The sequence below is a fragment of the Mesoplodon bidens genome, assembly GCF_964165515.1.
Source record: "Mesoplodon bidens genome assembly, contig: HAP1_SCAFFOLD_929, whole genome shotgun sequence".
NCBI lineage: Eukaryota > Metazoa > Chordata > Mammalia > Artiodactyla > Ziphiidae > Mesoplodon > Mesoplodon bidens.
The window spans coordinates 44,727-58,186 of NW_027671932.1; the positions used below are offsets into that span (position 1 = coordinate 44,727).

General features: G+C 49.7%; 1 protein-coding gene across 1 annotated transcript; it reads right to left on the reverse strand.

Annotated features, from left to right (window-relative positions):
- Nucleotides 1-3,564: 3,564 nt before the first annotated feature.
- Nucleotides 3,565-7,651, reverse strand: LOC308610788 (spermatogenesis-associated protein 31D1-like; the record flags this gene model as incomplete). Its single annotated transcript, XM_081259797.1, has 2 exons — nt 3,565-7,212; nt 7,643-7,651. The coding sequence occupies 2 exons, from the start codon at nt 7,649-7,651 to the stop codon at nt 3,565-3,567; spliced, it is 3,657 nt and encodes a 1,218-aa protein (XP_081115923.1).
- Between the last annotated feature and the right edge of the window lie 5,809 nt (nt 7,652-13,460).

The following is a 13,460-nucleotide window of genomic DNA, read 5'->3' on the forward strand; positions in this document are numbered from 1 at the left end:
GGGCTTGGATGGGGCACAGGCTCCCTGTGGGACACTGGTGGGGGATGTTTGTGACACAGTCGCTGGTCCTTGAATGCCACAACTTTCTGGGAGTGTCTCTTCTTATCTCTGATCTGTCTTGTACTACTTGGAGGATAACTGTGGCCAGCAAAGATAGCTTCTTGATGGCAGGACTTGATATTTGTCAGTTTACAGGAGGGAGCCCTGTGGTTGAAAGGATGCCCCTGGACAGGCTCTGTCCAGACCTGCACTTGCGCCTTTTGCTGAGTTTTCCTAAACTGCACTGGGGAAGGAAGGGGCTCTTGAGAGTAGGTGACATCCATTGCATACTGACACCCCGGTTTCTCATCTAGGAACTTCCTGATGCCTGTCGCGATTTTCTGAGCTTCAGTTGTCCCAGTCAAGGCAGCTCTACTTTTAACTAGGCCTCTGTTCTGCACAGTTGATATGGGGCTGCCCTTTTCCTGGGCATCTTCTTGCCTTTTGTATTTTATCCCAGAAAAAAGCCATTGCAAGAAGTGCTTCATTCTTTTTCTGATATGGCCTTCAGGAAGAGGCTGTCCCTTCTGTGATAGCATCTGGGAAGACTTGCTCGCAAGTGTCTTCGCTAGTACCATCTCCTGAGTAGGGAAACGCTTCCTCCTAAGTTGGGATGTCCCGAACCCTTTATCCCCTCGATCAAGCTCTTCTGCCTTGGGCTCCAGAGGGCTCACTCTCTTTGCAGTTGGTGGGAAATTCTTATCCTGGCACCTCCTTAAGGCATGCTTAGGGACCCAAGGTTCCTGCTGCTGCTCCATCCTGATTCCTCTGTCCTCCAAATGGACATGCAGCACCTGGGAAGCTCCCATGTCCCCACCTGAGACACCCTGGGCATGAGTCAGTGAGGCCTCGTTAGTCAAGTTATCTGAAGCAAGGGATGCGTCAGTGGGTTGGCCTTGAGCCTGGCTATGCTCCCTGTTCTCCAGTTTAAAGTTCAACTCACTGAACAGTTGTTCTTTAAGGTCTAATGATTTAGGATCTTGGGGAACTGGTAATTTGGGTGGGGGGCTTCCAGTGGTCACGGTAGTTTCTACTTTATTCTCATTCACATTTATCATTTGGGAGCTCCCTGGCTTGCTAGTTGCCAACATGTCACTAGTTTTTAATTGAAGAGTGTCAAGCTCCTCAGCCGTGAATACCTCCCTAGACCATCTGGGCATTGAAACAGGTTCTGACTTCTCCACCTTTTTGCCCTGTTGCATTTCTCCTTTATCACTGGAACTCACACTCTTACGCTTTGGCTCATATCTGGCCCCAGCTTGCTTTGCAAGCAGCTTTTGGGGATCTCTGTTGTCTAGTTGAGTCTGTCTATGACCTGCTTTCCCTGTGATGCAGAGGGAGACAGGCAGACGAGTCTGTCTGGCATCCTTAATTCTCTGAACACCCTCTGCCAGCCCACGGTTGACATCAGAGCGTGGTTGTCTCAGGACCCTCTGTCCTCCTTTGCCCACAGGTGAGGTGGCAGGGAGAGAACGATCCAGGTCAGGGGCTGAATTTGTTGTTCCCACTTTGTCTCCATGGAGAGATGCAGAGCTTCCTCTCAAGGACTTGAAGCTCCCAGATTTGGAGTCTGCCTCAGAAATCACATTGGTTGAGGAGGGCAAGTTGGCATGAGACAAGGACTGGCATGAGGCATCTTTCAATTTAAAGATCTGGATGGATTCAAGGACCTTGCGGGGAAGGGCCCACAACATCCTCATAGGAAACCTTTTAATATGGGCTTCCAGCATCTGTTGTGGACTGGAATCAACAAAAGTCAGGTCCTGGAAGGTATTCAGGGGGTAGGCCTCACCCACTGATGAGGGCAAACTTCTCTGTTTTGTTTGGGTGTGGGATTTCACAGAAAGAAGCAATGTTTGCTTGATAGCATGCCATGAATTACGCACAGTCTCAGGGAGCCGACCCTCATGTATGTCCTCCAACTTCTTGCTCAAATGTACTTTTAGGACATTTTCAAGTTGTCTCCGACTTAGACTCTTTGCTGACACCCTTGAATTTTTCTCTGAGAGACTCACCATCTGACTGTTTAGGTCTTTCTCAGAGTCATACCCCAGATCCTTACCTGAAGAGCTCTTTGGGTCATTCAACAGGTGATCTTTTGGGCCATTCTCTAGGCTGTGTCCCAGATGTTTCCCCACATCTTCCTCTAGCTGGAACATTTCTGAGCTCCTCTCATGGAAGCTTCCAGTTTGGCTCAATCCAACATTTACATTTTTGCTGCTCTGACCCTTAAACACAGAGGTCAGTGAGACTCCATTATTGCTCTCCGACTCAGATGCCTCTGAAAAACCATTTGGAGGCAATCTCAGTGACACAGACTCGTAGATTCTGTGGGGCAGGCCCCACTCGTGCTGGATGAACCTCTTTCGAAGGTGATGCTCTAGTTTCTTCCGAAGTTCATCACTGAGAGGAAACTCCCCAGGAAGGACGGAGATTGAAACGTGGGCCTGGGGGGCCCAGTGGCGAGGAGTGTTAGGAGCTGATGGACAAAAGTCTTCCCGAGATCTTTGGACCACAGAGGGTAAACCCCACAAATTTTCCTGTTGTTTCTGCAAAATGTTCCATTCCAGCTGTTGAATTTCAGATGAGGAGGGAGACTCTGACTCCTCCTGAGGTCTGTGGAGACTTACTCCACAGATCCTAATCTGGGGTAGAAGATCAGATGGTATGCCTGGGAGTGGGGATTGAGGGTCGGCCTGGGACTGGACCTGAGTGAGAGGTAGGGGCTGAGATTGAGGCAGGGTTTGAGGCAAGGGTTCAGGCTGAATCTCAGGCAAGGACAGAGGCAGGGGATCGGGAAGCACTGGTGATTCTTGGCCTGTGGAGGCATTCGAGTTTCCATTGAAAATAAAGACTGAGGAACTGTCAGCCAAGACATGAACAGCAGAGGGCAAGGACTCGCTGTGCAGAGACGGGAGACCCCAGAAGAACTGGATAGGTTTTTGCTGTAAATGGTCCTCCAGGGTCTTAGGATATGGGGGCTGCTGATGCACATGCAGCTCCTTTGGTTTGTCTTTGCTGCTCCAAAAGGGAGGGCACACTGCCGAGTCATGCTTATCAGCAATTGACTCTGACATTTTCCACAAAAGACCTATCTCCCCTACTTCTCTAAAGGATATAAAACATTCAGTGACGGGGGAGATGTGGGCTGCTATACATGTTCATTAAGGCTAAGCTAAGTGGCAGAAGACAAAGCCCACCTCCTCAAATTTCATCAGGGAGGAAATGGGCTTTCGGGCAGGGCGGGGCGGGGGTGGGGTGGCGGGGGTGGAAGGGGCACAATATCTATTTCTCAGCAAGAACTCCAGAGGACTGGTCACCTTTTAGCCAAAGCCAAAGGAAGCAATCAGTAAGAGCTGAACTATCTCCTTCCTTTCCCTTACACATAAGCCCTGAGTTACCCAAAACCCATGCCCCCAACACAGTACACAGTACACAGAAAAGATACACTATTATTAGATAAATATTTATTGGGGAGAATCAATAATCTCTACAAGGAAGGAGTTATTTCTGGATGGGAAGTCTTCATCCCTGGAAATTCTGGGGCAGTGTTTTCTGTCTAGACAGTAGAGACAGATGTCTGAACACAGGGCCTTCAGCAGTGCTGAGCGCAGTGGTGGGTGCCTGGCCAGCTTGACGCCTGCGGGTGGGGCTTGGATGGGGCACAGGCTCCCTGTGGGACACTGGTGGGGGATGTTTGTGACACAGTCGCTGGTCCTTGAATGCCACAACTTTCTGGGAGTGTCTCTTCTTATCTCTGATCTGTCTTGTACTACTTGGAGGATAACTGTGGCCAGCAAAGATAGCTTCTTGATGGCAGGACTTGATATTTGTCAGTTTACAGGAGGGAGCCCTGTGGTTGAAAGGATGCCCCTGGACAGGCTCTGTCCAGACCTGCACTTGCGCCTTTTGCTGAGTTTTCCTAAACTGCACTGGGGAAGGAAGGGGCTCTTGAGAGTAGGTGACATCCATTGCATACTGACACCCCGGTTTCTCATCTAGGAACTTCCTGATGCCTGTCGCGATTTTCTGAGCTTCAGTTGTCCCAGTCAAGGCAGCTCTACTTTTAACTAGGCCTCTGTTCTGCACAGTTGATATGGGGCTGCCCTTTTCCTGGGCATCTTCTTGCCTTTTGTATTTTATCCCAGAAAAAAGCCATTGCAAGAAGTGCTTCATTCTTTTTCTGATATGGCCTTCAGGAAGAGGCTGTCCCTTCTGTGATAGCATCTGGGAAGACTTGCTCGCAAGTGTCTTCGCTAGTACCATCTCCTGAGTAGGGAAACGCTTCCTCCTAAGTTGGGATGTCCCGAACCCTTTATCCCCTCGATCAAGCTCTTCTGCCTTGGGCTCCAGAGGGCTCACTCTCTTTGCAGTTGGTGGGAAATTCTTATCCTGGCACCTCCTTAAGGCATGCTTAGGGACCCAAGGTTCCTGCTGCTGCTCCATCCTGATTCCTCTGTCCTCCAAATGGACATGCAGCACCTGGGAAGCTCCCATGTCCCCACCTGAGACACCCTGGGCATGAGTCAGTGAGGCCTCGTTAGTCAAGTTATCTGAAGCAAGGGATGCGTCAGTGGGTTGGCCTTGAGCCTGGCTATGCTCCCTGTTCTCCAGTTTAAAGTTCAACTCACTGAACAGTTGTTCTTTAAGGTCTAATGATTTAGGATCTTGGGGAACTGGTAATTTGGGTGGGGGGCTTCCAGTGGTCACGGTAGTTTCTACTTTATTCTCATTCACATTTATCATTTGGGAGCTCCCTGGCTTGCTAGTTGCCAACATGTCACTAGTTTTTAATTGAAGAGTGTCAAGCTCCTCAGCCGTGAATACCTCCCTAGACCATCTGGGCATTGAAACAGGTTCTGACTTCTCCACCTTTTTGCCCTGTTGCATTTCTCCTTTATCACTGGAACTCACACTCTTACGCTTTGGCTCATATCTGGCCCCAGCTTGCTTTGCAAGCAGCTTTTGGGGATATCTGTTGGCTAGTTGAGTCTGTCTATGACCTGCTTTCCCTGTGATGCAGAGGGAGACAGGCAGACGAGTCTGTCTGGCATCCTTAATTCTCTGAACACCCTCTGCCAGCCCACGGTTGACATCAGAGCGTGGTTGTCTCAGGACCCTCTGTCCTCCTTTGCCCACAGGTGAGGTGGCAGGGAGAGAACGATCCAGGTCAGGGGCTGAATTTGTTGTTCCCACTTTGTCTCCATGGAGAGATGCAGAGCTTCCTCTCAAGGACTTGAAGCTCCCAGATTTGGAGTCTGCCTCAGAAATCACATTGGTTGAGGAGGGCAAGTTGGCATGAGACAAGGACTGGCATGAGGCATCTTTCAATTTAAAGATCTGGATGGATTCAAGGACCTTGCGGGGAAGGGCCCACAACATCCTCATAGGAAACCTTTTAATATGGGCTTCCAGCATCTGTTGTGGACTGGAATCAACAAAAGTCAGGTCCTGGAAGGTATTCAGGGGGTAGGCCTCACCCACTGATGAGGGCAAACTTCTCTGTTTTGTTTGGGTGTGGGATTTCACAGAAAGAAGCAATGTTTGCTTGATAGCATGCCATGAATTACGCACAGTCTCAGGGAGCCGACCCTCATGTATGTCCTCCAACTTCTTGCTCAAATGTACTTTTAGGACATTTTCAAGTTGTCTCCGACTTAGACTCTTTGCTGACACCCTTGAATTTTTCTCTGAGAGACTCACCATCTGACTGTTTAGGTCTTTCTCAGAGTCATACCCCAGATCCTTACCTGAAGAGCTCTTTGGGTCATTCAACAGGTGATCTTTTGGGCCATTCTCTAGGCTGTGTCCCAGATGTTTCCCCACATCTTCCTCTAGCTGGAACATTTCTGAGCTCCTCTCATGGAAGCTTCCAGTTTGGCTCAATCCAACATTTACATTTTTGCTGCTCTGACCCTTAAACACAGAGGTCAGTGAGACTCCATTATTGCTCTCCGACTCAGATGCCTCTGAAAAACCATTTGGAGGCAATCTCAGTGACACAGACTCGTAGATTCTGTGGGGCAGGCCCCACTCGTGCTGGATGAACCTCTTTCGAAGGTGATGCTCTAGTTTCTTCCGAAGTTCATCACTGAGAGGAAACTCCCCAGGAAGGACGGAGATTGAAACGTGGGCCTGGGGGGCCCAGTGGCGAGGAGTGTTAGGAGCTGATGGACAAAAGTCTTCCCGAGATCTTTGGACCACAGAGGGTAAACCCCACAAATTTTCCTGTTGTTTCTGCAAAATGTTCCATTCCAGCTGTTGAATTTCAGATGAGGAGGGAGACTCTGACTCCTCCTGAGGTCTGTGGAGACTTACTCCACAGATCCTAATCTGGGGTAGAAGATCAGATGGTATGCCTGGGAGTGGGGATTGAGGGTCGGCCTGGGACTGGACCTGAGTGAGAGGTAGGGGCTGAGATTGAGGCAGGGTTTGAGGCAAGGGTTCAGGCTGAATCTCAGGCAAGGACAGAGGCAGGGGATCGGGAAGCACTGGTGATTCTTGGCCTGTGGAGGCATTCGAGTTTCCATTGAAAATAAAGACTGAGGAACTGTCAGCCAAGACATGAACAGCAGAGGGCAAGGACTCGCTGTGCAGAGACGGGAGACCCCAGAAGAACTGGATAGGTTTTTGCTGTAAATGGTCCTCCAGGGTCTTAGGATATGGGGGCTGCTGATGCACATGCAGCTCCTTTGGTTTGTCTTTGCTGCTCCAAAAGGGAGGGCACACTGCCGAGTCATGCTTATCAGCAATTGACTCTGACATTTTCCATGAAGAATTTAGTTGGTAGTCTGGCCTAAGTTGTTCTGGAAAAGAATCTTTTCTCTTTTCCTTTTCCTTCCACATCAGGAAATCGCTCCTCTTTTGGATTTGTGTCTCCGGGAGTGTCGGGACATCAGGACTGAGAAATGAGAGGTTCCGAAGTTCATCACAGAGAGGAAACTCCCCAGGAAGGACGGAGATTGAAACATGGGCCTGGGGGGCCCAGTGGCGAGGAGTGTTAGGAGCTGATGGACAAAAGTCTTCTCGAGATCTTTGGACCACAGAGGGTAAACCCCACAAATTTTCCTGTTGTTTCTGCAAAATGTTCCATTCCAGCTGTTGAATTTCAGATGAGGAGAGAGACTCTGACTCCTCCTGAGGTCTGTGGAGACTTACTCCACAGATCCTATTCTGGGGTAGAGGATCAGATGGTATGCCTGGGAGTGGGGATTGAGGGTCGGCCTGGGACTGGACCTGAGTGAGAGGTAGGGGCTGAGATTGAGGCAGGGTTTGAGGCAAGGGTTCAGGCTGAATCTCAGGCAAGGACAGAGGCAGGGGATCGGGAAGCACTGGTGATTCTTGGCCTGTGGAGACATTCGAGTTTCCATTGAAAATAAAGACTGAGGAACTGTCAGCCAAGACATGAACAGCAGAGGGCAAGGACTCGCTGTGCAGAGACGGGAGACCCCAGAAGAACTGGATAGGTTTTTGCTGTAAATGGTCCTCCAGGGTCTTAGGATATGGGGGCTGCTGATGCACATGCAGCTCCTTTGGTTTGTCTTTGCTGCTCCAAAAGGGAGGGCACACTGCCGAGTCATGCTTATCAGCAATTGACTCTGACATTTTCCATGAAGAATTTAGTTGGTAGTCTGGCCTAAGTTGTTCTGGAAAAGAATCTTTTCTCTTTTCCTTTTCCTTCCACATCAGGAAATCGCTCCTCTTTTGGATTTGTGTCTCCGGGAGTGTCGGGACATCAGGACTGAGAAATGAGAGGTTCCGAAGTTCATCACAGAGAGGAAACTCCCCAGGAAGGACGGAGATTGAAACATGGGCCTGGGGGGCCCAGTGGCGAGGAGTGTTAGGAGCTGATGGACAAAAGTCTTCTCGAGATCTTTGGACCACAGAGGGTAAACCCCACAAATTTTCCTGTTGTTTCTGCAAAATGTTCCATTCCAGCTGTTGAATTTCAGATGAGGAGAGAGACTCTGACTCCTCCTGAGGTCTGTGGAGACTTACTCCACAGATCCTAATATGCGGTAGAGGATCAGATGGTATGCCTGGGAGTGGGGATTGAGGGTCGGCCTGGGACTGGACCTGAGTGAGAGGTAGGGGCTGAGATTGAGGCAGGGTTTGAGGCAAGGGTTCAGGCTGAATCTCAGGCAAGGACAGAGGCAGGGGATCGGGAAGCACTGGTGATTCTTGGCCTGTGGAGACATTCGAGTTTCCATTGAAAATAAAGACTGAGGAACTGTCAGCCAAGACATGAACAGCAGAGGGCAAGGACTCGCTGTGCAGAGACGGGAGACCCCAGAAGAACTGGATAGGTTTTTGCTGTAAATGGTCCTCCAGGGTCTTAGGATATGGGGGCTGCTGATGCACATGCAGCTCCTTTGGTTTGTCTTTGCTGCTCCAAAAGGGAGGGCACACTGCCGAGTCATGCTTATCAGCAATTGACTCTGACATTTTCCATGAAGAATTTAGTTGGTAGTCTGGCCTAAGTTGTTCTGGAAAAGAATCTTTTCTCTTTTCCTTTTCCTTCCACATCAGGAAATCGCTCCTCTTTTGGATTTGTGTCTCCGGGAGTGTCGGGACATCAGGACTGAGAAATGAGAGGTTCCGAAGTTCATCACAGAGAGGAAACTCCCCAGGAAGGACGGAGATTGAAACATGGGCCTGGGGGGCCCAGTGGCGAGGAGTGTTAGGAGCTGATGGACAAAAGTCTTCTCGAGATCTTTGGACCACAGAGGGTAAACCCCACAAATTTTCCTGTTGTTTCTGCAAAATGTTCCATTCCAGCTGTTGAATTTCAGATGAGGAGAGAGACTCTGACTCCTCCTGAGGTCTGTGGAGACTTACTCCACAGATCCTAATATGCGGTAGAGGATCAGATGGTATGCCTGGGAGTGGGGATTGAGGGTCGGCCTGGGACTGGACCTGAGTGAGAGGTAGGGGCTGAGATTGAGGCAGGGTTTGAGGCAAGGGTTCAGGCTGAATCTCAGGCAAGGACAGAGGCAGGGGATCGGGAAGCACTGGTGATTCTTGGCCTGTGGAGGCATTCGAGTTTCCATTGAAAATAAAGACTGAGGAACTGTCAGCCAAGACATGAACAGCAGAGGGCAAGGACTCGCTGTGCAGAGACGGGAGACCCCAGAAGAACTGGATAGGTTTTTGCTGTAAATGGTCCTCCAGGGTCTTAGGATATGGGGGCTGCTGATGCACATGCAGCTCCTTTGGTTTGTCTTTGCTGCTCCAAAAGGGAGGGCACACTGCCGAGTCATGCTTATCAGCAATTGACTCTGACATTTTCCACAAAAGACCTATCTCCCCTACTTCTCTAAAGGATATAAAACATTCAGTGACGGGGGAGATGTGGGCTGCTATACATGTTCATTAAGGCTAAGCTAAGTGGCAGAAGACAAAGCCCACCTCCTCAAATTTCATCAGGGAGGAAATGGGCTTTCGGGCAGGGCGGGGCGGGGGTGGGGTGGCGGGGGTGGAAGGGGCACAATATCTATTTCTCAGCAAGAACTCCAGAGGACTGGTCACCTTTTAGCCAAAGCCAAAGGAAGCAATCAGTAAGAGCTGAACTATCTCCTTCCTTTCCCTTACACATAAGCCCTGAGTTACCCAAAACCCATGCCCCCAACACAGTACACAGTACACAGAAAAGATACACTATTATTAGATAAATATTTATTGGGGAGAATCAATAATCTCTACAAGGAAGGAGTTATTTCTGGATGGGAAGTCTTCATCCCTGGAAATTCTGGGGCAGTGTTTTCTGTCTAGACAGTAGAGACAGATGTCTGAACACAGGGCCTTCAGCAGTGCTGAGCGCAGTGGTGGGTGCCTGGCCAGCTTGACGCCTGCGGGTGGGGCTTGGATGGGGCACAGGCTCCCTGTGGGACACTGGTGGGGGATGTTTGTGACACAGTCGCTGGTCCTTGAATGCCACAACTTTCTGGGAGTGTCTCTTCTTATCTCTGATCTGTCTTGTACTACTTGGAGGATAACTGTGGCCAGCAAAGATAGCTTCTTGATGGCAGGACTTGATATTTGTCAGTTTACAGGAGGGAGCCCTGTGGTTGAAAGGATGCCCCTGGACAGGCTCTGTCCAGACCTGCACTTGCGCCTTTTGCTGAGTTTTCCTAAACTGCACTGGGGAAGGAAGGGGCTCTTGAGAGTAGGTGACATCCATTGCATACTGACACCCCGGTTTCTCATCTAGGAACTTCCTGATGCCTGTCGCGATTTTCTGAGCTTCAGTTGTCCCAGTCAAGGCAGCTCTACTTTTAACTAGGCCTCTGTTCTGCACAGTTGATATGGGGCTGCCCTTTTCCTGGGCATCTTCTTGCCTTTTGTATTTTATCCCAGAAAAAAGCCATTGCAAGAAGTGCTTCATTCTTTTTCTGATATGGCCTTCAGGAAGAGGCTGTCCCTTCTGTGATAGGATCTGGGAAGACTTGCTCGCAAGTGTCTTCGCTAGTACCATCTCCTGAGTAGGGAAACGCTTCCTCCTAAGTTGGGATGTCCCGAACCCTTTATCCCCTCGATCAAGCTCTTCTGCCTTGGGCTCCAGAGGGCTCACTCTCTTTGCAGTTGGTGGGAAATTCTTATCCTGGCACCTCCTTAAGGCATGCTTAGGGACCCAAGGTTCCTGCTGCTGCTCCATCCTGATTCCTCTGTCCTCCAAATGGACATGCAGCACCTGGGAAGCTCCCATGTCCCCACCTGAGACACCCTGGGCATGAGTCAGTGAGGCCTCGTTAGTCAAGTTATCTGAAGCAAGGGATGCGTCAGTGGGTTGGCCTTGAGCCTGGCTATGCTCCCTGTTCTCCAGTTTAAAGTTCAACTCACTGAACAGTTGTTCTTTAAGGTCTAATGATTTAGGATCTTGGGGAACTGGTAATTTGGGTGGGGGGCTTCCAGTGGTCACGGTAGTTTCTACTTTATTCTCATTCACATTTATCATTTGGGAGCTCCCTGGCTTGCTAGTTGCCAACATGTCACTAGTTTTTAATTGAAGAGTGTCAAGCTCCTCAGCCGTGAATACCTCCCTAGACCATCTGGGCATTGAAACAGGTTCTGACTTCTCCACCTTTTTGCCCTGTTGCATTTCTCCTTTATCACTGGAACTCACACTCTTACGCTTTGGCTCATATCTGGCCCCAGCTTGCTTTGCAAGCAGCTTTTGGGGATCTCTGTTGTCTAGTTGAGTCTGTCTATGACCTGCTTTCCCTGTGATGCAGAGGGAGACAGGCAGACGAGTCTGTCTGGCATCCTTAATTCTCTGAACACCCTCTGCCAGCCCACGGTTGACATCAGAGCGTGGTTGTCTCAGGACCCTCTGTCCTCCTTTGCCCACAGGTGAGGTGGCAGGGAGAGAACGATCCAGGTCAGGGGCTGAATTTGTTGTTCCCACTTTGTCTCCATGGAGAGATGCAGAGCTTCCTCTCAAGGACTTGAAGCTCCCAGATTTGGAGTCTGCCTCAGAAATCACATTGGTTGAGGAGGGCAAGTTGGCATGAGACAAGGACTGGCATGAGGCATCTTTCAATTTAAAGATCTGGATGGATTCAAGGACCTTGCGGGGAAGGGCCCACAACATCCTCATAGGAAACCTTTTAATATGGGCTTCCAGCATCTGTTGTGAACTGGAATCAACAAAAGTCAGGTCCTAGAAGGTATTCAGGGGGTAGGCCTCACCCACTGATGAGGGCAAACTTCTCTGTTTTGTTTGGGTGTGGGATTTCACAGAAAGAAGCAATGTTTGCTTGATAGCATGCCATGAATTACGCACAGTCTCAGGGAGCCGACCCTCATGTATGTCCTCCAACTTCTTGCTCAAATGTACTTTTAGGACATTTTCAAGTTGTCTCCGACTTAGACTCTTTGCTGACACCCTTGAATTTTTCTCTGAGAGACTCACCATCTGACTGTTTAGGTCTTTCTCAGAGTCATACCCCAGATCCTTACCTGAAGAGCTCTTTGGGTCATTCAACAGGTGATCTTTTGGGCCATTCTCTAGGCTGTGTCCCAGATGTTTCCCCACATCTTCCTCTAGCTGGAACATTTCTGAGCTCCTCTCATGGAAGCTTCCAGTTTGGCTCAATCCAACATTTACATTTTTGCTGCTCTGACCCTTAAACACAGAGGTCAGTGAGACTCCATTATTGCTCTCCGACTCAGATGCCTCTGAAAAACCATTTGGAGGCAATCTCAGTGACACAGACTCGTAGATTCTGTGGGGCAGGCCCCACTCGTGCTGGATGAACCTCTTTCGAAGGTGATGCTCTAGTTTCTTCCGAAGTTCATCACTGAGAGGAAACTCCCCAGGAAGGACGGAGATTGAAACGTGGGCCTGGGGGGCCCAGTGGCGAGGAGTGTTAGGAGCTGATGGACAAAAGTCTTCCCGAGATCTTTGGACCACAGAGGGTAAACCCCACAAATTTTCCTGTTGTTTCTGCAAAATGTTCCATTCCAGCTGTTGAATTTCAGATGAGGAGGGAGACTCTGACTCCTCCTGAGGTCTGTGGAGACTTACTCCACAGATCCTAATCTGGGGTAGAAGATCAGATGGTATGCCTGGGAGTGGGGATTGAGGGTCGGCCTGGGACTGGACCTGAGTGAGAGGTAGGGGCTGAGATTGAGGCAGGGTTTGAGGCAAGGGTTCAGGCTGAATCTCAGGCAAGGACAGAGGCAGGGGATCGGGAAGCACTGGTGATTCTTGGCCTGTGGAGGCATTCGAGTTTCCATTGAAAATAAAGACTGAGGAACTGTCAGCCAAGACATGAACAGCAGAGGGCAAGGACTCGCTGTGCAGAGACGGGAGACCCCAGAAGAACTGGATAGGTTTTTGCTGTAAATGGTCCTCCAGGGTCTTAGGATATGGGGGCTGCTGATGCACATGCAGCTCCTTTGGTTTGTCTTTGCTGCTCCAAAAGGGAGGGCACACTGCCGAGTCATGCTTATCAGCAATTGACTCTGACATTTTCCACAAAAGACCTATCTCCCCTACTTCTCTAAAGGATATAAAACATTCAGTGACGGGGGAGATGTGGGCTGCTATACATGTTCATTAAGGCTAAGCTAAGTGGCAGAAGACAAAGCCCACCTCCTCAAATTTCATCAGGGAGGAAATGGGCTTTCGGGCAGGGCGGGGCGGGGGTGGGGTGGCGGGGGTGGAAGGGGCACAATATCTATTTCTCAGCAAGAACTCCAGAGGACTGGTCACCTTTTAGCCAAAGCCAAAGGAAGCAATCAGTAAGAGCTGAACTATCTCCTTCCTTTCCCTTACACATAAGCCCTGAGTTACCCAAAACCCATGCCCCCAACACAGTACACAGTACACAGAAAAGATACACTATTATTAGATAAATATTTATTGGGGAGAATCAATAATCTCTACAAGGAAGGAGTTATTTCTGGATGGGAAGTCT